Source organism: Neltuma alba, unplaced genomic scaffold, assembly GCF_004799145.2.
Source record: "Neltuma alba isolate B1F8T4 unplaced genomic scaffold, ASM479914v2 tig00011775_pilon, whole genome shotgun sequence".
Lineage (NCBI taxonomy): Eukaryota > Viridiplantae > Streptophyta > Magnoliopsida > Fabales > Fabaceae > Neltuma > Neltuma alba.
In genome coordinates, this window is record NW_021636398.1 from 317,505 (window position 1) to 340,738 (window position 23,234).

At 31.3% G+C, this 23,234-nt stretch overlaps 2 protein-coding genes across 2 annotated transcripts; both read left to right on the top strand.

Annotated features, from left to right (window-relative positions):
- The first annotated feature begins 210 nt into the window (after positions 1-210).
- Positions 211-4,066, top strand: LOC114717773 (tetraketide alpha-pyrone reductase 1-like). The gene is made up of 6 exons (XM_028902968.1): positions 211-342; positions 555-724; positions 1,315-1,506; positions 2,546-2,714; positions 2,923-3,109; positions 3,641-4,066. Exons 1-6 carry the CDS (start codon positions 213-215, stop codon positions 3,783-3,785), a joined length of 993 nt encoding a protein of 330 aa, XP_028758801.1. The 5' UTR covers positions 211-212; the 3' UTR covers positions 3,786-4,066.
- A 1,065-nt stretch (positions 4,067-5,131) lies between these two features.
- On the top strand, positions 5,132-18,736 carry LOC114717774 (cinnamoyl-CoA reductase 1-like). The gene is made up of 6 exons (XM_028902969.1): positions 5,132-5,309; positions 5,981-6,153; positions 15,128-15,313; positions 17,176-17,344; positions 17,717-17,903; positions 18,355-18,736. The coding sequence occupies exons 1-6, from the start codon at positions 5,183-5,185 to the stop codon at positions 18,497-18,499; spliced, it is 987 nt and encodes a 328-aa protein (XP_028758802.1). The 5' UTR covers positions 5,132-5,182; the 3' UTR covers positions 18,500-18,736.
- The last annotated feature ends 4,498 nt before the right edge of the window (positions 18,737-23,234 follow it).

Sequence of the window (23,234 nt, forward strand, 5' to 3'; positions counted from 1 at the left end):
GGTACTATTTATATTATGAACCGCAAGGAACACATCTACATATTAATTATATGCATAAAATTGACAAATAAACATTATTTACTCTTTCAATAATGACTTATATTTTGCACAGGAGATGGTAGTATACAGAGCTCCGTATCCTGCCTATTCTGAGGAATGCACATCAGTACCGCCCTGCATAGCAAAACGAGAGAGAGAGAGAGAGAGAGAGTATGGAGGAAGGAAGGCAGAAGAATGGAAAGTTGGTGTGCGTCACTGGTGCTTCCGGCTTCCTGGCTTCTTGGCTCGTCAAGCTCCTTCTTCTTCGTGGTTACACTGTCAAGGCCACTGTTCGTGACCCTAGTGCGTTCCCCTCCTCAATATCATCTCCCCTATTTTTGGTCCGAAACATCGGGCTGCCATTTTCATACTGCTTTGCCTTGTTCATCACCACTGTCATTTTCTCGTGAAGCAATGCTCCCACCCCCAAGGGGTGTCCATCGCTATAAATATATATATATATATTGTTTTTTCCTATGTGCTGTTCACAGAAGTTCCATTTTATGTGACCACAGATGATTCAAGAAAGGTATCTCACTTGGTTGAAATGGAAGGAGCAAAGGAGAGATTGCATCTAATGAAAGCAAATCTGATGGAGGAAGGGTCCTTTGACTCTGCTGTTGAAGGCTGTGAGGGTGTCTTTCATACTGCCTCTCCTGTTTCCGTTGATGTCAAAGACCCTCAGGTTCTTATCATTCTATACAATCTTTTAAACAATACATCCAACAACGAAGTGCCAAATCCCTTTTGAGTGTAGTTCAGGGTTAAATTAATGCTTTGATATATTTCTACAGTCTATTCAGATGGTAATAGTTTCAATTGTTAACAATAACAAGTGCTAAATCCTTTCTGTTTGAGAGTAGAGTTCAAGGTTAAATGCTTTGAAAATATATACTACCTCCTGTGCTTAATATTAGAGCTCGTTTGACTTTTATTTTGATAATAAATATAAGACCCTAATTCACTTTGTCTCTCATATTTATCTATTTTTTTAAAGGTAGTTTTAATAATAATGATAGTTCTAACTAATACAATTGATTAGCAAAGATATTTTAGGAAAGATAATATTTATTTATTATAATAACTAATGAAATTAGTTTTCTTAATCTACTCAAATTAGTCAACGAACTCTTACATTAAGGACCGGAAGTAGTATATATTTCGGCAATCTATACAGAAATTAACATTGGTATCAAAAAGTTTCGACTACTAAGATTCTTCACTGTTGATCTTTGTCATAATCATGTAAACTACTTGGTAATTTGTTCATTTCAGACTGAACTCATAGAGCCAGCAGTGAAGGGAACTCTCAATGTTCTAAAGTCATGTGCAAAATCGACATCATTGAAACGAGTTGTTATGACTTCTTCCTTGGCTACAATATTATTTAATGGAAAGCCTAAGACTCCTCAAACTGTTGTTGATGAAACCTGGTTTTCAGATCCAGAATTTTGTGATGAGTATGAGGTAGGCATACAAAATACAGAATTGCATCGTTTTACGACAACAAAATATTATAATGTCTCTCATTTTATCTATAAACTGATAATCAAGGGAAAAATGATAGTTCGATACTTCTATCACCTCATTTGTCAAGATTCAGTTTGGATGCTCATCACCAAATCTGAACTATCTAAAAAATTGAATAGTTCATACTCAATATGATTGTCTTTTTATATTTTTAATAGTTTAATAATTTAATATGTAAATAATCTAAAATAAAGATCATGTCTTGTCAGTTATAATTTTTCTACTGAAAAACTATCAGTTTAAAAAAAATTTAAATATGCACCATTAAAATTATAAATTTGAACAGTTTCGATCTCATTCCAGTAATAAATACCGTAATACTCATTATTAATGAGTACTAAAACTGATTTCTATGTGCAGCATGCACTAAACATTTTCTACTCAGCAATTATGTGAATGTATCTCTTTCATCAACCTCAAATTTATGCAAATATACAATACTTGCGTGAATCTTATCTTCAAAAGTCATCTTAAGAAAAAGGTAATCTTTTTCAGTTTTCCTTTTTGCCAACATAAAAAGGGTCGTCTCAATAATGTCAAGCACGAGAAAGGGAGAGGTGAGAGCCACATACACATATGAGGAAAAAGTGGGTCCCCACATCCTCTTTTATTTTCTTTTCTCATTTCAAACGACCTATTCTAAGTGATGTGTACTTGTGTTTGGGATGCATATGATGGAAGGAAAAATAACATTTAGGTCTCAAAATTTCAGTTTAGTTATAGTAATATGTTCTTAAGAATTTTATTAATAATAAGTTGCAAATACTGATTTAAACAGGTACAAATATACTAATATTAGTTTCAAATCATTGGACATGGTTTATGAAACTTAAAAACTCGAACTAAAATTGATATTCCTCTATTTGTAACTATTCAAATCAATAATTATAGCTAATTTTTTCGCAAAGTTTTATGGGGCCTAACTATTTGGAGCATCCTTCTAGTTTCATGCTCATCTATATTCTTATTCTTTCAGCACTGGTCCGGCTATATACTTTCCAAGACTTTGGCTGAAGAAGCTGCTTGGAAATTTGTGAAAGAAAACAACATTGATATGGTTACTATTAATCCAGGAACAGTGATAGGACCTCTCTTGCAACCAACACTTAACACAAGTTCAACTACAGTTGCAATTATATTCAATGGTAATTTTAATTTATTTTGCTTTAATTTGATCTGATACACATTTTCAAATGTTGAAATATAAAACTAAACTTGAGGGAGGGTATTGGAATGATTATTATTGTCTATTTAGAAAATGTCAATGTCATGAATATTCAGGCGAAAACATTTGTCTATTTATTTCTTCTCATCGGGACTCTTTTTCCTCTGTTCCTTTGTTGTTTGATGCAGGGGCAAAAACTTTTCCAAATTTCTCTTTAACTTTGATTCATGTAAAAGATACTATAAATGCTCATATTCAGGCATTTGAAATTCCTTCGGCTGGTGGAAGATATTGTTTGGTTGAGTCAGTGAAACACTACTCAGAAATTGTGAAGGTTTTGAGTCATATGTACCCAACAGTACAATTTCCAGATAAGTAAGTTCATTTGTCTTTTATAATTTTAATTAATAATCCATATATTTTGGCTTTTGTTTTCGCCCTAAACATTTTTGACATTATCTCTTTCCTTTTGAATTTGAAAAAAATTAATCGTGTGTCATTTTTATGCTTTAATTATTGTGGTATATTATGTTCTAGGATTAAATTATGTGTTGGTTATGTGTGTGTGTGTGTTAAAGCATGTACTGCATTAAAATACTGCAGATGTTTCATTTTACATCAGCCTAAATAAATTTATTAGTGAATATTAAAGCATAGCATGACTGATCAATCATCTACTATTTATTGATGATAATTTTTAAATTTTAAAAGTATTAACTAATTTAATTGATATTTTTAATCTATATGAAATTAAAATATATTCTTATAAGAAAAAATTGGTGTTCAATGATATGGTAAGAGTCAAATATTTTCCTTATTCAATTTTATATTAAAGTATATTTTCTACTCTATCATGGAGGATCTAATATATTTCTTCCGATTTGAAATTTGGCCATATTTTCTCAGATGTGCAGATGATAAACCCTTCATGCCAATCTTCCAAGTTTCCAAAGAAAAGGCAAAGACTTTGGGAATTGACTTTATTCCATTTGAAGTGGGTCTTAGAGAGATAGTGGAAAGCTTCAAAGAAAAGAGATTTGTTAACTTCTAAATTGTATGCAGGATGGAAACTAGAGATGGAGCAAGCTGCAATTAAAGTATAAGGCATTTAATTAGGAAAGAAATGCACTTGGAACATAATGTCACTCAGGGACCTATTGAGGGAATTAATGACGAAGTACCTTTAATTAAGTGATAATATGATAATAAGGAGTAATGCTTATTTCTAAGCTATAATTTCCTCTACACCTCTCTTTATGATTTGTGATCAAGTTTAATTTGTTCTCGAATCTTGTAGTTTTTTTCCCCATAAATAGAACCTTACAATTTCAATAGGTTTTGGCACGTTAGTTCCTATCTAAGTATCATATCATCCCAATCACACTAGCGCAATGGTGAGACCAATTACAATTTAGTTAAAAACATGATATATAGGTACATAGATGTATCACACTAATAAAAGCGAGTAGCTCATATCAACTAGTCAAACTAGTGAATCAGCTTCCTAACTGATCTGGTCAAAAGTTTTATAAGAGTTAGTTGGCTCTGTGTGTGTCTCTCTCTCTAGATATATTTGATTGAGCTTAAACAACATCATTTTTTAGCTTAAAACTTAAGGGGGCAAAAACAAATATCCATCCGATTTGTGCTTTAATAACTCTATTTTATTGGATTATATGTAATTTATGCATAAATATTTTCATTACTTATGGATTAATATTTTTTGTTTAATATTATTTTAATGTCTCGATTGATTAATTCAAGGTTCAGGTCTTTATAAAAATAATTAACATACATTACCTCACAAAGAAACCAGAAAGGGATATTTAATATTGAAGGTGGGATAAAAATTATATATTGGTGTTAAGAAAAGAGAGAAATATAAGAAAAGTACAAACCACAAAAGAACATTAGAATAAAGGAGATTCGATAAAGAAGATAATAGATACAATTGATTAGAAAAGAGAATGACATTTGTTCAGTGTGTCAAGTTAATGTCCCTTAAACTCTATTTACAGGCTTCCAACCATACACAAAAGCTACATTAATGAAATAAATAACAAGATTAACCCATTCTATAAATTTACAATATATGTAACTTTTACGTTCATCATGGCGCGTAATTTTTGAGTTATATAGGTAACATTTATTAGAAAATAGAAATGTCACGAGGTGTACATAGCAGATGAAAAGTCAAGATTGTGGGTAATTTATAGTATTAAATACTTCAGTCTTTTTCTAAATTGTGACTTAATGATGAGAACAGAGAAGATTATGATTACTTTCCTACCGTCCGCCCGTGACTTAATGGAATTAAAATGACCCCACCATGATTAGATTAACATATCATCATATCACTTGGTCAAAAAAAAACATATCATCATATCAAACCAGGATCACCATTCACCTTTCCCTTTGGAGAAAAAGAAAGAGAGAAAGCTCAGAACAATGGAAAGCAACACAGGAAATGGAAAACTTGTGTGCGTCACTGGTGCTTCTGGCTTTTTGGCTTCATGGCTCGTCAAGTTCCTTCTTCTTCGTGGTTATAGCGTCAAGGGAACTGTTCGTGACCCAAGTCAGTTCTTCTCCTTCACACTGTTTTATTTTGTTGGTCTGATTCTGAAACATCGTACTGCAAATTAATTAAAAACAATCACAGATATTACTGCTCTCTAAATATTAGCCCTTCGATTGATCTAAATATCACTATATAAAGGACCATCATTGTTGTTCAATCTGTTTTTGTTCTTCTAAACTCTGACAAAGACATACACAATTAATAAGAAGACTTTTCCCAAGAATAAACTCTTAAAATCAGGGGTTCGCTGTAAGGAAGCTTGTCTAAACCAGGAAATCAAAGGGTGATGAGATTGATTGATTGGTTGCTGGAATAGGTGAAAGAAACATCTGAGGGAGGAGATTTTCAGGTCCAAAAAAGAGAGGAGACTTTGACCTGAGTGACGTGGCATAATAATGATAGTTAGATCAATCTAAGGGCTAAAATCTGAAGAGCAGCATCTCTCTGCCCTTGCTGTTGTTTGGCCTCTTTCCTGATATCTGTCTCCTGTCCTTCTCAGTCATCCATCAATTAAAAACAGCTTTTAAATTTCGAGTTATATCACCTATAGTGATATATAATGAAGTTAATTCTTTGCAGCTGTAGTTGTCATTTTAACATGAAGCAATTCTATTTTGCTGTTTCCAAGAATCATTTTGTGGTGGTTTAACTAGTAACTCTCCATACAGATGATTCCAAAAAGGTTTCTCACTTGCTTGAACTAGAAGGAGCAAAGGAGAGATTGCATCTGATGAAAGCAAATCTGTTGGAAGAAGGTTCCTTTGACTCTGCTGTCGAAGGCTGTGAGGGTGTCTTTCATACTGCTTCTCCTGTTAATTTTGCTGTCGACATCGACCCTCAGGTTCATATACACCATTTTTTTGGATTTTGGGCTTGGATCTTCCCTTATAGGTTGGACTATTTGACTAGATATTAGGAGAATATTCCAATCAGATATCCAAGTAAAATTATGATATTTTGTCTCGATCAAATATCTTGAATCAAATCCAATCAGTCACGATATAGGTTAAATTAATTTATATTATATAAATTAAATATATATTAGATATATATATTTTTAGAATTAATTAAGGTTGATTATGGATTTAAATTCAAATTCATAATTTTATCAGTTAAGAGATATTTCAATATTCGAACTGATGGACTTAGTGGATAATTTTTCCTTCCCAAAATACCTTGGCCAAAACTATAAATAGAGGCTTCCACCTATCCGTTCAACTCACCCCAATAGTTGAATTTTCCTACTCTCTCCTCTCTCCCCCAACATTCTCTCTTGTGTGATCCTCTGCTATGTCACTCAAGTTTAGGTTCCAGTAGTCTAAACTCTGCGTGAGTATCTGTAGATCAACTCATAGAGCCCTAGAGGAATAATCTGGATTTGAACATGGATCTAACCTGATATGCATTTTATTTTTGTTTATACTTAATATTTCTGATATTGGCATAAGAGCCATGTTGATCTTGAGGTTGTGTTTTTTTTTTTAAAAGTTTTTTTAAGAAAGAAAGGGGAAGATGATATTTTGAATCTTCATTTCTCTGCACTTTCTTTTTTCTCTTCCTTATGTTGAATCCTTATATATATGTGGTGTTATATATACGTGGTATTGACGTTTGCTTTGCTTGTGTGCTAAGTTCTGGGTGTGCTGTAAATAAATATATTTGCTGATCAATATGTTTTATGGATATAGTTTAAAAATGAGTCTTTGAACCTATTTAAACATATAAGAATGCAATTTTAATCCTATTGAAGCTAAAGAACTCAGAAAACACAAGTTAAACTTGACCAAATACTATACGTAATCATAAAGCCATCACTCAAATTTGGGTCACCCAAAAATGAGAGTTTTGCACGCAACAAAGATAGGAACTTGTAGAGCTCATCAAGACGATTTCAAACGACACCTAGATATCATCAAACGGAGTCCAAACGAATGTGATATGAATGAGAGAAGTTTGTGGGTTGTTTTACCATCGCCACTAATGGAGCTCAAAACTGAGTTAAAAAAGGAACTTTTTGGGATCACAAAGGGCACAAACGTGTAGTGTTCGAAAAGACAATTCCAACAATACCAAGAACATGAAAAACAGAGCTTAAATGATGGAGATATGACCGTTTGAAGTTTGCGGGTCAAACGGACCCACCAAAGCTCCAGTCAGGTTGGCCCAACCTGGCTAGAGGTTGAAGATAATGACATCATCGTGACACCTTTAACCAGTCTTAAAAAAAAAAAATTCTTCTCACTCTCTTTAATGGTAAATGGGGTCTACTTCTAGGTCCAATGGTCAAAATAAAATTTTTTGTTCATTTTTCTTGAATTCTTGTTTCCAAAACCTTCTAAAAAGTGCTTGTGTGTGCATGGGACATCCTCCAATTAAAATGTAGTTTGTCCCTAAAAATTCCTAAATTCAAGAGCTTCATTTTGATATGCAATTGGCCTATATTTAAAGTAAGTTTAGACTTATTCTAAAGTAGAATAAAGTCATTCTACACATAAAAAAAACACCTAAAATCTTCATAATTGATTTTAAATTCATAATTAGTTTTGGATAGCTCAAGAGAATTTTCTCAGATGAGATAAAAAGCTGACATTTATATTGAAAAGTTTTCCATAATTAAAAGTGACTTAGATGTGTCTATTTTCCATAAAATACACTTAGAACTTCAGGAGATAGGAAATAATAATTAACTTTGTAGTGATCTAAATAAGAAAAACTTATTAAGCAAAGTTAATAAATCCTCTCAAACAGTCAAACACATTGAAGAAATCGAGATTGAAATGAACATCACCTCTTTTCACAAGTGTTGTGATAAGGGGTGTAACTAGAAGAGGTGTAAGCAAAACATCTCAAAAGAAACCAGTGGGAGTTATGCTGTAGAACACATTTGATAAAGTAGATACTGTACTATGCCAACATGCTAGATAAGGCTGCAAGAGGGGTTGAATGCACAAGGTAATGTATGAAACATTGGCACGTGGGTTAATACGATGCAAGTAAGTCAATCTCACTCTTGATAAAGACAATGATAAGACATTGTTTTTATGTTTAAATGTTTTTTTGGTTGAATTTTGTGTTAAATTCCCACTCTAGAGTTGAATTAAACAAGTTTTATCTATGTTGATCATTCGTGCAATTACATAAAATACTAGGTTATTATTTTTCTTATAATTGCTTTGATTGAGTAGGAGTTTCTGGACTATGATATCTAGAAATTCAAGAAGGGGGATGTGTTTAAGTAAGATTATGGTTAAAAAGGTGATGAGCTAACTAGCATGAGTGGGATGGAAGCTGACATGTTGACTCCTGAACACAAAACTAGTGAATTTGTCATCTAATTAGTCTTTATCTTACTTGAACATATACAAATTGTATACCCTAATGCATAATTGTCTATGTGATCAAGTTATAACAACTAAGTCCCTTTGATTGAGCTTTGCTAATGATCAAGCTTAGTAAGAGATAATAGCAATTTGAGATACCACTAAATCTCTTTTATTCATGAAGAATAAGACATCATGGATGTCTTACCAACTATTATTCAATACTAGAAAGTTGAAACACTTTGAAGGATACAGGAAGCTCAAAGTTATCTGAAAGAGAAAAGAATAATATTGTTTGGATAATCATACTTAGTGCAAAGTATGATGGCATAACATCCCAATTTGAGCAATACAACATAGGCTATGAGGATAGCCTTAAGAGATGAAGTTGTTGACACTCTTGTCACAAAGTACTTAGTCAAATTTTAATGCTCATAAGACTAATGTATCCAATGAACACAATACATGAGGTAAAATGTCAAATAAGACTAGGAAAATAAGCCAAGTGAGATTATTTTTTCCAATAAACAACAAGTGCATGATGTTAAAAGGATTCTCCTATTGAGCGGGAGCATATAAATATAGATCTTACTTACAATAAAAGATTATGACCTTCAATGATGTGGTTTGCCACATTAAGCTTGAGATTAAAAAGTTAGAGGTTAGAAAATCCACTAGCCACACGTTCTTAATATAGAGGTAAAGGATTTGTCCTTTAAACCTAACTCTAATAAAGGCAATAAGCCTACAAAGAGATTACACCTAATAAAGGTCAAGTATAATTCTTGTTGAGAAATAATGCATCTTGACAAGAATCACTATGAGTAGCGAATATGCGCAGGATCTCCTTGTATGTGCATTTGGCACTATTTTGATAGCTAAATCTAATCCTTTATAGATTATAGACTTAAGGGCAATAGAAGAAGCAAAGCATCCACTGATTTTCATTAGATGTCATAAAAGGACAAATGACTCTTGACTAAAAATGGCACAGGAGTAGAAATCAAAGCGATTAGAACCTACATATTAACTTTGTAAAGAGAAACATCCTAGTACTATCTAATACATTCTATACTATACAATTGACGAAATCTTGTGTTTCTTACTTTTTTGGTTAAGAACTAATCAACAATGGGATAGACTTTTGAAAAATGATTTCAATAGTCTTGGAAGCAATAATTCTAATTTCTTGTCATGCTATACTAGACTAAAGTCATATTGATCAACAGAAAATGATCAACAAGTAAAAGAGGATTCGCTAAGTAATATATCCAAAGAGGAAACATGTCCCCATGTGAACATAGCCTAGTTAAATATTCAAAAAACCTTTTTGAAAAGTAACCAAGCTTAAACATCTTTTGTAATTGGTTCAATTTGGCATTCATAATAACATGAGTGTGAGGGAAAGACACAAAACGTGACATTACCTTTATCAACAATTTGTTGCACTGTGACCTTACACAAATATGAGGCTCTAGAGTGCTTCAAAAAGTGCCTTAACTTGCTTGAAAATCAGTTAAACCATAAGGTCAAAAGATATGAAATTTGACAAAGGTTGTGAAATATTAGTCTAATCAAATTTTAGACATTTTGTGAATAAAACAGATTGTCAAGCAATTAACAATCCAATAAATTCCAAAAGAGGAATGGAATTGCCAGAGGGAGAAAAAGAATTCTCCTTAATATGTTGGATCAATAATAACATAAGTATAACTACCAATCTTGAATTGGAGGAATAAGTTAATGACTATAGCTTTCATGACCAATCAAGTTCCCTCAGAATTTGTCACAACAATGTCCTTTTGAATTACGAAAATGCTATAAATAGAACTTTAAGTATCATAAGACCATGAGGATCAATAACATGCATCTATCCATGATTCTTTCTATAGTATAAAGAAGTGGAGTTAGAAGATAAAATAAAGTATCTTCATCAAATACTCCAAACATCCAACTAGGATATGTCTTCATTAGTGAAAATGATGACGTCTCAGTGACTAGGACAAACCCAAAGAGACATACATTCTTAGGAAACAAATTCTTTAGCAAAGAGAACTTCATTCACACTGAATCTCTTTAAGAGAATAATGGTAAAGAGGAGCCAGCAAGTATTCCTCAGGTCACTGATCTGAGTAGAAAGGGTTTAGCTATTTTCACAACAAGAAGAGACATGAGGCAAGTAATAAGAGCTAAAATGTTATAAAAAGATGCGAGGAACCACAATCATAGCAAGAAGATGCTAGAAGAACTCACCCAAACATAGGAAGAAAGTCCTATGCAATAAACCCCACTATGAAAAAGTAAAATGATCAAAACCCTTAAGAAAAGGGGTAGCTCTCATCATCAATCCAAAAGGTGACATCCAACATCTAGAAAATATCCAAAAGGGTCTCAGAGGACATGCTAAAGAAAAATGGTAGAAGGCCATGTAGGAGGAAATTGATTTTAATTGAGCAAGAAAATCATTTGATCAAACACCTAGCCAAAAGGTAATTTGAACAAATGTGTTTTTGAATAAAAAGTGATAGTATCAATTGATAATCTTAAGGTACACTTGTAACTGAAAGGTACACACAACAAGGTACAGATTGACAAAATACCTTCACCTATTATGTATTTTAACTCCATAAGGTTAGATTCGGCTAAGTATCCAAGTTTAGGTTTGAAATTACGTCAAGTGGATGTAAATACCACTTCTCTAAACGAGAACTAGATGTTGTACTCTATATGAAGTAACTCGATGGCTTCATTAAAAAGAGGAAAGGAGAAAAAGGATTCTCAAAGCAATAATCTATATGGTCGTACATGAGGTTTCACAGAACGATAACCTATATAACTTCAAAGTGATCGAAGAAAAGCCATAGCATGCACGTCAAGTAGTTTGGAATTTATTTTTATAACTTCATTGCCTTACTATAATGATATGCCTCTAGCCACAAGGAGCAAAAAATATTTTGAGAGAAAAGATAAGTACAGATTGCATGAGGGCACTACTATCTTTATCATATAAGACCTATACAAGTAGAACCCTTCAACGTCTTAACATAATATACTACAAATCCATGAATACCCTTAAAGTTAAAGAATATAACCAAAGTGAGGTTATCCATCCTACAAAGGAATTTGGTATGGAATGCAAGAAAGAGTCCTACACTCAAACTTAGTTGGTAACTCAATGTACACAACATTGTGTACTAATTGAAATACATGTTTTGAAACCAGACTTGTGAGTCAATGTTTAGTTCGACTTAGTAAACAAGTGCTGTGAAGTTGTGAAAAGGATATGAGATGTTTAGGAAGTATTATGGATTGTAAGTTATACATCAAAGTAACAACTTACTAATTGGGTTAAAGACCCATATATCTTCATCTTCCATGGAATTAGAACACATAATATGTTTTGCCACAACTAAAGAAGCTATATGGCTCAAAAGGTTCCTAGAGTGATTAGGAATTAATAGTGGATTAGAAGTTCATAGCCATGTATAGGTTATGCTAAGTATCCTCGTTAACACAAGCAGGACTAAATAAATAGACATAAATTATCTCTTGATGAGAGATAGGATTGCCAAAAGGCAAAGCCAGTTCAATACCATTTTACCCACAAGGAGTTGATAGATCCCATTACACAACCCATTGTTAAGGATTTGTTAGTAAATGATCAAAGACTTTGGGTATGAGTAGAATATAAGGTCTTGAACTTCTTTTATTGAGAAATAAAAAAAAAAGCATTACCATTATGTATGTCAAGTGTGAATACATACATGTGCAAGGTATACAATAACAAGTATGTCTTACGGCTTAAAATTGGCTTTCTCATACAAGTAATCGCCTTATGTGTTCATGAGGAACATAGAAGATGAGACACTGCATGATCACCATATTGCAAGAATAATGGCTGAGAAGTATCATAACATATTGTTACCTTAGATGAGGTTTGAGATGAGATACACAATGGACGAAATAATGGATCCACACAAAGATTAGATCGAGTCATGGATTTGTGTTGAAAAGTTCTGGTTCAGACACTGTGAGTATGTAGAACTTAAGTCTGTATGGTGTTTATAAATCAAAATCAACGTACACTCTTAACAAAGTTAAGACAAACAGTATAGCATGTAATTTATACGTGTGCTTATAAAAACCGCAACAAGGAATGGGAGTGGAAGATCCCTGTTCCATCATAGTGCGAGTCCTTAAAAGGAGAAAAATCCTTTCATAATGCTTTTAAGACTTAGACAGCATCATTATGGGCTGATTTGGTGACAGTACTTTAGCTTGCATCTTATGGTCATGAATGATTTGATCTAAAAGGTCAACACTAGGAAAGAGACTAGGTTAGACTCAATTGATGACCAGTCAGAAGGAAAGTTTATCCTTAAGTACACAACTGTGCTAGTTTCTGTGAGCGGTCCCTTACTGAGTTGTCTAAGCAACTTGTAAATGTGAATAGTAAGTGTATAGAGAGGCAATATGAGTTAATCAATAATTAACTCGAGAGGAATTAGATATGCCAAGAAAAATGTGTATGGATAAATCTAGGGCATTCAAGGCAATATGTAAACTTGGAGGTACATCTAGGATGTCTTTGTGTGTTGATTATGTATAAAAGATATCTAGTACACAAGCATCCAAAATTGAACACGTTGTACACAAGTAGTCACGGCAAACACCGAGTATGAAGCAAGAGAGATATGATAATTGCATGATGGCTAGCCTATCAAGTGTGAGTGGGAGATGTTGGATTTTTAGGCTTGGATCCACCCTTGATGGGCCAGACTATGTGACTAGATATTAAAAAAATATTCCAATCAAATATCTAAGCAAGATTATGATATTTTGACTCTGTCAAACATCTTGAATCAAATCTAATCAATTACAATATAAGTTAAATTAGTTTACATTGTACAAATTAAATATATATTAGAGATATATATATATTTAGACTTAATTAAGGTTGATTCTGGATTTAGATTCAAAGTCATAATCTTATCATGATCAGTTGACATATATTTAAATATTTGAATTCAAATTTGAATTGATGGACTTAGTGGCTATTTTTCCTTTTCAAAATACCTCTGGTCAAAGTTATAAATAGAGGCCTCCATCCATTAGTTCAACTCACCCTAATTGTTGAGTTTTCCTACTCTTTTCTCTCTCCCCCCAATATTCTCTCTTGTATGATGTTCTTCTATGCCACTCAAGTTTAGGCTCTAGTAGTCTAAACTCTGTGCAAGCATCAATAGATCAACTCATGGAGCCTCAGAGGAATAACCGGATCTAAAGATGGATCCAACCTAAGATGTATTTTATTTTTGTTTATATTTAATATTTCTGACACATTCTAAATGGTATCATTAACAATGTATTCAAAGAAGGTGGTAAATCTCAATTACGAGAGTAGTTAAAATGTTAAGTGCTCTCATATATTTGTGGATTCTATATAGAAATTATACTAATGCTACTTCAATCCTTAATATAAGAGCTAGCTTGACATTTAATTTAATCCTAAATGTAAGACCTCAATCCACTTTATCTCTCATATTTATTCTTTTTTTTAAGGTAATTTTATAGTACTTATACATGTTAAATATTTCATTTATTAGTACCCCTGGTTCTAAATATAAGAGTTCATTTGTAGAGTAAATTACACTACAGGCGAGGTTTTATATTTTGGATAGAAGATAGTAACATTCATTGGTGATAGTTGTCATGTAACCATATACTCCCTCTGGCTTAAAATATAAGCTAAACTTTATTCATTTATATTTATCAAGAAACTAGTTAAAATCAGTTTAAAATAATAAAAATGTAAGGAATGTATTTTTTTTTCCAAATATGCTTTTATTAATGAAGAGAATAAACAAAAGATGCAATAAATGAATCAAAGAGGAAAAAGAATATATAGAGATAAAATTGGAAAAAAAAACTCATTAAATGCTTAGACAAAAGTAAATGTTATCTTATAAAAAAAAATCCAGTCCTTCCAACAAAATTTAGCTTGTATTTTGAACCGGAGGGAGTATTACTTAGTATTTTGTTCCTTATGAATTATGATATATAGCAGGTGTAGTGTGTGGATCTTTATTAACAACTCCTCCATAGTTAATGTAAGAGATAGATATACATAACTTGCAGAGATTAGGAAAATTAATTATTTGTAAAAAAAATTGTTTTGGTTTTCCTAAAATACTATTTTTAATAATTTATACTCGAGATGGAAACCTTCTTAATATATGCATTCAATATGGATATAGTTTGAGAAAAATCTATAAATGTAGAAGAGAAAGTGAATTGAAATATTTGAGAACAAAATTCAACTCCCAATCTAGTTTAACCTCTATATTATAATAGGGACCCGAGAGAGCATTTTATATTGTGTACACTTTTTTTTATAGTTTATGATATTAATACACAATCTTTCTACAAAAATACGATCAGTTTGATAGCTAATAATTAATTAGTAGCTTCTAAAAGTTGCTTTCTTGATTTCAGACTGAACTCATTGAGCCAGCAGTTAAGGGGACTCTCAATGTTCTTAAATCATGTGTGAAATCACCGTCTGTGAAACGAGTTGTTTTAACTTCTTCCATGGCTACAGTTTTATATAATGGAAAGCCTAGGGCTCCTGAAGTTGTAGTTGATGAAACCTGGTTTTCAAATCCAGAATTTTGTAATGAGGTATGTATTCTACTATGGTTTTTTTTTTTTCAGCCAACGTATTCTACTATGTTGAGTTTAACTACATTGAACTTTAAGCTTGTAATTAATAATAGAGTAAAATACTTTGACTATTTTTCTAGTTTGCATCAATTATACAAACCTCTCCTTTATTTTGAAAACATACAATGGTTGAACTCTTAGTAATATTCTAAAAAGATTCTAAAATATTATTTTTAACTGAAATTTATATTAAAATAAATTTAGTTACTATTTTACCCCTCATTCTAATAAATTCCTAAACTATATTTTTACAGTTATATTAATTTCATTTAGTTAAGACAAATATAAAAGATCTGATTAAAAATTTACCTGATTTTTTAAATAAATATATATATTTGACTAAATATATTTAGAAATTGTAGAGATGTGTTTAAAAGTTTTGAATTATAAATTCAAATAATTTATAAAATCTTTCAAACCTATATCATCTAAACTTTATGATAAACAAAAACATTGTATTTGAAATATGTTCTTACAATTTAAAAGAAATCAAACTAATTAGTTTCTAATGAATGTGATAAAATATTAAAATTATAAAATTTTATGATTTAGATCAAAATTAATAGATTTTAAGACATATTAGAAATTTTAAAAATAATTATTTTTTTTGATTTTATAAAAATATTTTTGGAAAATATAAATGTCTAAATAATTATTAAATTAAAAAGGATTATTTTGGTCAAAAAATAATTTAGAGTCAAACTTAACTGTTAGCTAACGGTTTGGGTAGATGAAAATAAAATCTTAAATATAAAAAGGAGGTTTGTGTAACATATGTTTTAATTGTAAAGAATGTTTATATATGTTTTTAAAATAGAAAGGGGGTTTCTATAATTGAGATAAAATAGAAGGATAATTGGTATATTTTACTCTAAATAATATAATGAATGGTAAATATTTATAGGGTTGGGATATGCCAAGACTTCAATGCCCACTCTCAAAATCATATTTTGCATGAATCTCAAAAAAGAAATGCAAAAGTACATCGTTTGTTTAATTACAAAATACTATAATATTTCTTATTATATCTATAAGCTAATTAAAAAAAATGATGGGTCAATACTTCCATCATCTCATGAAATGGACCAAGCATTTTTTAGCGAGCAATTAGATATGCGAATGTATCTCTTTCAGCTTCCAATTCATGCAGATATACAATGCTAAGTGATGTGTATTTGTATTGGGATACATAGTAAGAAAAATGACACTTACATCTCAAAACTTCAATTTAGTTATAATTATGGTATAAAAAGACTTTGTATTAATATCTTGTCCATCCTTACAGTTTGACACAATAGTTTTAACCCATATAGTTTCAAGTTGTTGATTTTGGTCCCTATAATTTAATGAGAACTTGATCTGAGTTTAAATATAGAGACCACAATCAAAACTCCTTAAAAGTATTAGTACGATTCATTAAACTCAAACCAACAAAATTATGAAACTATAGGAAGCAAAACCTAGGATTTAAAACTACAGGAGCCAAAACTAAAATTTGATCAAACTATAAGGACTAATAATGATATTAACTCAATGCTACAAAATAAGTTGCAAATACCAACAGTTGAGAATATGATAACCTTAGTTTCATACCACTGGAAATGGCTTATGAAACTTAAATCCTTGAATTGCAACTAAGATGTCTATGTTTATAATGCTTTAAATTGTTATTTAATTAGAAACTCATCATTTTTTACCAAAATTTTATGAGGCCTAACAATGATTAGTAGATATTTTGGGGCCTAATAATTATCATTCATTCACGTAGGTAATATTCTGCAACACTCTTCATGTTTCATGTCTTCTTCTTATTCTTTCAGCAATGGTCTGGTTATTTAGTTTCCAAGGTTTTGGCGGAAGAAGCTGCTTGGAAATTTGTAAAAGAAAACAACATTGACATGGTTACTATCAATGCAGCAGTAGTGATCGGGCCTCTCTTACAACCAACACTTAATACAAGTTCAACTACTATTGTGGCTCTGTTAAATGGTAATTTTAATTCGTCTCCTTTGTCTACTTCGATGCACACTTCCAAAATGTTGAATATATATGTGACTATATTACACTAAAAAGGGTCGCCAGAAAAGCTTCTTCGAGAAGTCTACGGATCAGGATTAGTCGCTGCTCTAATTGCATGACTGAAATAATATTCAGTCATCATGAATTTATTAGATCAGTAACTAAATTATTATAGTCAAACGTTTTTTTCCTTCAATTTTTTTTAGGTCATTAAATTATTTCTTCAAATAATGATATTGCAAGTTTTTGTTTTAAGAAGCTGTGTTAATTATTTGGACCCTGGACAAGAATTATTGTGTTGCTTCTCATCTGTACTCTTTTATTGTTCCTTGTTTGATGCAGGGGCAAAAACATTTCCAAATCGTTCTTTATTATGGGTTCATGTAAAAGATACTGTGAATGCTCATATTCAAGCACTTGAGATTCCTTCGGCTAATGGAAGATATTGTTTGGTTGAGTCAGTGAAACATTACTCTGAAATTGTGAAGATTTTGCGTGATATGTACCCAACATTACAACTTCCAGATAGGTAAGCTGATCCATTGTCTTTTATAATCTCAATTAATAATTCATATATTAAACTTTTTCATAAATAATTTGGTACAACAGAACCCAGGAAGAAAATTATTGGTCTATATGATAAATTTTACAGATTATTCCTACTCATGCCTAAAGTAGTAAACCCCTAAAATATAATTAGCTTATATATGATCTTAATTTGACTCAGTTCTGGGTTTACCCCTTTTGCATTTTGAATGTAAATTGTAATGGAATTGAGTGCTTATAGTTCCACACCTGCACAATCATTAAGATTCATGAGACTTATTTCTTCTAAGTTGAACTTGACATGTTTTCTCTTGAATTGTACGAAGATCAAAGGAATATAAATTACATTATTGGTGGCCATGTATTTATTAAGTTCAAGCTTTTGTTTATGATATATATATATTTGTTAATTTCATTTATTGCCTTCCTTTCAGATGTGAAGACGACAAACCCTTCATGTCAATCTACCAAGTTTCCAAGGAAAAGGCAAAGACATTGGGAATTGAATTTATTCCATTTGAAGTGGGACTTAGAGAGATAGTGGAAAGCCTCAAAGAAAAGAAATTTGTCAGCTTTTAAATTCTATTGTAATATATTTCAAGTCCAAATATCTTTCAAACATTTAGGTTGTATTTGGTATGAAGTATTGAGAATAAGAGTTAAGGATTGAGATTGTGAATGAGAGTTAAGAAATGAGATTGGGATGGAAAAAACTCATTGAAAGAATATTTAATATGAAGCAGTGTTTGTTAATCAGGATTAGGTAGAATTTATGTAGGTGAGATTGTAAAATACCATATAGAGATGTAGTATTAATTCTTCAATCTCTCCTATATGGGTTTACTAGATCCCAAGCACTCCTCTGGTCTTATTTATAGGGTAAAGAGAGAAGTTTTTTTTGTCCTATTTATAGGTCATTTCATTAAATTTTTACCATAAATATACTTTATTGTCCTTCATTTATTATAGTATAGATATTTTTTTTTAAAATGTGTATATATTAAATAGAGGTAAAGTTGGAAAGTTACCATATTTTAATGAAGAGTTAATCCAGTTTAAGATTTTCTTTGGTCTGTGTGAAACATGTTGGAAGTGCCTTATAAATAGGACCAGAAGAGTAAATAACAAGTAATTACTGAATATTTTTTAATAGATAAATAGATTAATACTCTTCTGGTCTTATTTGCAAGTCACTTCCAATATGTTTCATACAGATCAAGAAAAACCTTAAATTTCATCAACGCTCATTTAAAATTCAATAACTTTTTAACTTTATCCCTATTTAACATATGTTATATCTCATGCAAACAAAGTCAACATAATAATAAATGAAGGGTGCAATTGTACATTCATGCAAAAAATTTCTCTCAGTACCTTATAAATACGATCAAAAAAATCTTCTCTCTTTGTCCTATAAATAGTACTAGAGGAGTATCTTATATTTGAAACAAGAGATAGTATATTGCATGGTTAAGTGAATCAAAAACACCATGGAGCAAGTTGCAATTAAGTAAGGACGCAAGAGCTGGAACCGGGTAAGCTGAGTTTGGATACTTATTAGAGTTAGGGGCAATATAAATTCAAACAACAATTATAAAAATGCTTACAAATCATTCGCCAATAACGTGTTTTTACATTGACAATCGGATTTAAACCCAAAGTCTTTCTAATTCTTAAAAACGAAACTAATTTTTATTGTCTAGTGTGAGTTAATTATTTTTCTTGTCATGACTTAACTAAGGTAACTACAATTTACTTCTCAGGTTTTATTTATAAGATAGAGAAAGAAAACATTTTTCATTCTAAACCTTAATAAAAATTGAAAAAATTGTCTATCATTAAACAGAATTGCAAATTAAAAATATAAGGATTAGAGTGGTACATATAAAAACAAAATCAATACAATAATAAATAAAGTACAAAACTTCATATTCATATGAATTTTTTTCCTTTTTGCCCTATAAACATAACCAAAAATTTCTTCTTTCTACCTAATAAATAAGACCAGAAGAGTTTATGCGTGTGTATGTATATATTTCCACATGCGCAATAATAAGATAGAGTAAAAAAACTGGTTAAAGCCATTCCCGAGTTGCACTTTCATCAATTTCAGGTGTGTTTGGATTAGCAGTGGGCGAAAGTGACTTTTATTTCACCTGACTTTTGTAAACTTGAGTTATAATAAAAATCAGTTAGTGTAATATGATTTGTGTTTCGACTGACTTTTGTAAAAATGAGTTTGATAAATTAAAACTTGTTTTTGGATAAGTAGTGAAAAAGTTACTTCAGATGAAAAATGATTGAAAAATATATCTTTTTTCTACAAACTAATTTGACTAACTTATAAATTGATTTGTAATCTAATGACATATATAATTTTTTTTTTGACCAGTGACATGTATAAATATTTAGAGAGATCAAAATATATAGAATATAATTAAACAATTTAGGGAAAATTAATATGCTGGTCCTCATAGTATAGTCAAATTTTGAATCAGGTCCCCCAATTTATTTTTCTTTTTTTTTTTTGATCCTTTTGCTTCACTATCTTCAAGATACAAGTCCTTCCGTTAATAAGTTTCAGACACCGTTAATATAGAGGATGCATGATGAGGCAACAAATCATAGCTTTATCTTCGAATTCACCATGACCAATTCGAAGACACTAGGAAGTAGTAGGAGGGCTCCTTCTTCAACTGGGTCTACTTCTTCATCAACATCGGCACTCTCATCTGTGCTTTTTTGAATCTAGGACAATTTCAGGTGAGGATTGGGGTTCGACATTCCGACTGCGGCGATGACCATCGTTGGTTTGCTTCTTTTTGGTCGGGCTTTGGACTGAGGCTGATAGAGTTTGCTGATGGATCCATAAAGTCAACTATATTTGTATTTGCTTGTTTAACTCGACCATATTTCTTGTATTTTCTTGTTTGCTTTTTGTTTGTGTAATATTGATTCACACTTTAACAGGAAAAACAGAAATCTTCTTGTTAGAACATGAAATTTGCCCTCCTAGAAAATTTTCACTTTCATAATTAGTTTGGGTGTGGTTTCTAGTTATTATGTGCTTTGATTCTAGCGGTTTTGCATCTTTCATATGATGCACTTTTTTGTTTTATGCTACGGGTAGGAGGAAGAGATGAAATTGAGGCATAGATGGAGAGAAGCACGAAGAAAAGGACAGAAGGGAGAGATGAAAGAGAAAGGAAAGCACGAATACCATGGAAAGACACAGAAAAGAATGAAAGAGAAGAATGGGGAGAGAGAGAGGGTGATGCACTTCTATTGCGGGGAAAGAGAGAACGTGAGTGGAGGAAAGATTTGTCCACATGTGAAGCATCATTAATGCCTTTTCAGCACGAATTAACGGCGTTAAGAGCAAATATCAACAGAAGGACTGATGTCTTGAAAATAGTAAAGCATAAGGATCTAATTAAAAAAAAAAATTGAGGGACTGATTCAAAATCTAACGATATTATAATAAGGACCGGCAAATTAATTCTCCCAATAATTTATTTAGCTTGTTGCAAATTAGTTCATTCAACCTTCTATTAATAACCGGAAGTAATATATTATATATATAATTTGATAAATTTAAGAAAACCAATATATTAAAATAATTATATTTTATTAGTTAATTGTTTTCTTCCTATAATATTTTTTTGTAAACATCAAATTGTTACTAAAAAAAATCAAATTATTGAGTCAAGGTGGGATTCACCTAAATACCCTTATTTTTCTTTTCATTCTCATTTTTTATTCCCTCTCCATTTTGCTAACCGAGCATCTTTTCCTAAAAGCACCCGAGAACTGCATTTCACCGCACCCAACCTTTTTTTGTTTTTTTTTTAAGTTGATTGAATAAAAAATCCACTTAAACAACCCAAAAATTCCAAATCACCGACGAATAGACCTTATGTTATAAATCAATGCCGTGAGTTTTGGTTTTTTTTTTTGTTTGTTGCCATCGATAAATGTCGTGATATAGAGTATTTAATTGTAATTACTTAGCGGTGGGTGGTAACTCGTAACTCGTAACTCGTAACTCGTAACCGGTAACCCAACCACCACACTAAAATGCACATTCTCGCTGGCCTTGCAAAATGCACATCATTAATTTTAAAGGGCAGCTAGCGTGCAGAATATCCACATCACTTCGCGCCAATGGCGGATCGTAGCGCTTAATTTTAAAGGGCTAGGAATTGAAAAGCGTATTTAGCATCTTTTTTCCCTTTTATCTTTAATTAATTACTCCCTCCGTTCCTTATTATAAGAGACATTTGATGCTTATGGCATGTTTCAATATATAAGAGACACTTAAAAGTTGTCTCTATTTTTTTGTATTAATTTCCTATTTTACCCCTATTTATTTTGTATCCAACTCATACTTTCTCTCCTTCTCACTTCTCTTTCTTTTAATAATTTAATTGTTCTCTCTCATACTCTCTCTCCTTATTAATGGGGGCATTGTTGGAAAAAACATCATACTTTTTACACATTAATTGTCCTTAACTAATTTTAACTGTTTTTTTGATCAACGTAATTTGGTTATTTGTCTCTTATAATAAGGAACGGAGGGAGTATATGTTTTTCTCATTTCCTTTTTTTTAATTCTCTCTCATTTTTTCAGTTATTCTCTCTCCCATTGACACTCTTCATAACTGAAATATTATGAAAAAAATAAGTTATGCCGATTAATATTATTTATAAATCACTTTCAATATGTTTTATATAAATCCAAAAAAAACAATAAATATCATTAACTCTATATTAAAATCCAGCTTTAGCCATATTTAATACTCCTTCTTGTTTTCACTATGAAGCATTTTTAACTAATTCTCATGTACCAAGTAATGACAGTTAAATCATTAAATTTGTCCGAAATTAGTTTTTTTTTTTCAAGTTTACCCTCAAATCAAATGATGTAGACAGAGAAATACAAAGTTCCATGAGCTTTTTGACACCAGACCTTAATTAATAACAATGATAAATTTGAAAAAAATAGTTTATTATTGAAAAAATTACAAATTAAAAACGTAAAAGTAGACCTTGGAGATGGAACCAAAGTCGATTAAAATTTGGACCATGCATATCAAATTCTAGATGGTTCGGATTCCATTGCAGCAATGGGCACGGTGATCGATGAGTATTAAATGAGAATGCTGGACACACATGCAATATAAATGGGACAACATATATAATAATAATGCAACGACTACCAAGTGGTGCGAATGGAGGCCAGCCTTTGATAGTATATTCTACTGATTCTGATGTGCATATATAATAATATATGAGAACCGGCCTGCGCACACAC

Excerpts from the sequence above, each read along its gene's own strand:
- LOC114717773 (XM_028902968.1), top strand. The coding sequence starts at position 213 with ATGGAGGAAGGAAGGCAGAAGAATGGAAAGTTGGTGTGCGTCACTGGT. Across the intron at positions 2,715-2,922 it reads AGTTGCAATTATATTCAATG|GGGCAAAAACTTTTCCAAAT; the intron begins GTAATTTTAATT and ends TGTTTGATGCAG. Across the intron at positions 3,110-3,640 it reads ACAGTACAATTTCCAGATAA|ATGTGCAGATGATAAACCCT; the intron begins GTAAGTTCATTT and ends ATATTTTCTCAG.
- LOC114717774 (XM_028902969.1), top strand. The coding sequence starts at position 5,183 with ATGGAAAGCAACACAGGAAATGGAAAACTTGTGTGCGTCACTGGTGCT. Across the intron at positions 15,314-17,175 it reads ATCCAGAATTTTGTAATGAG|CAATGGTCTGGTTATTTAGT; the intron begins GTATGTATTCTA and ends TTATTCTTTCAG. Across the intron at positions 17,904-18,354 it reads ACATTACAACTTCCAGATAG|ATGTGAAGACGACAAACCCT; the intron begins GTAAGCTGATCC and ends CCTTCCTTTCAG.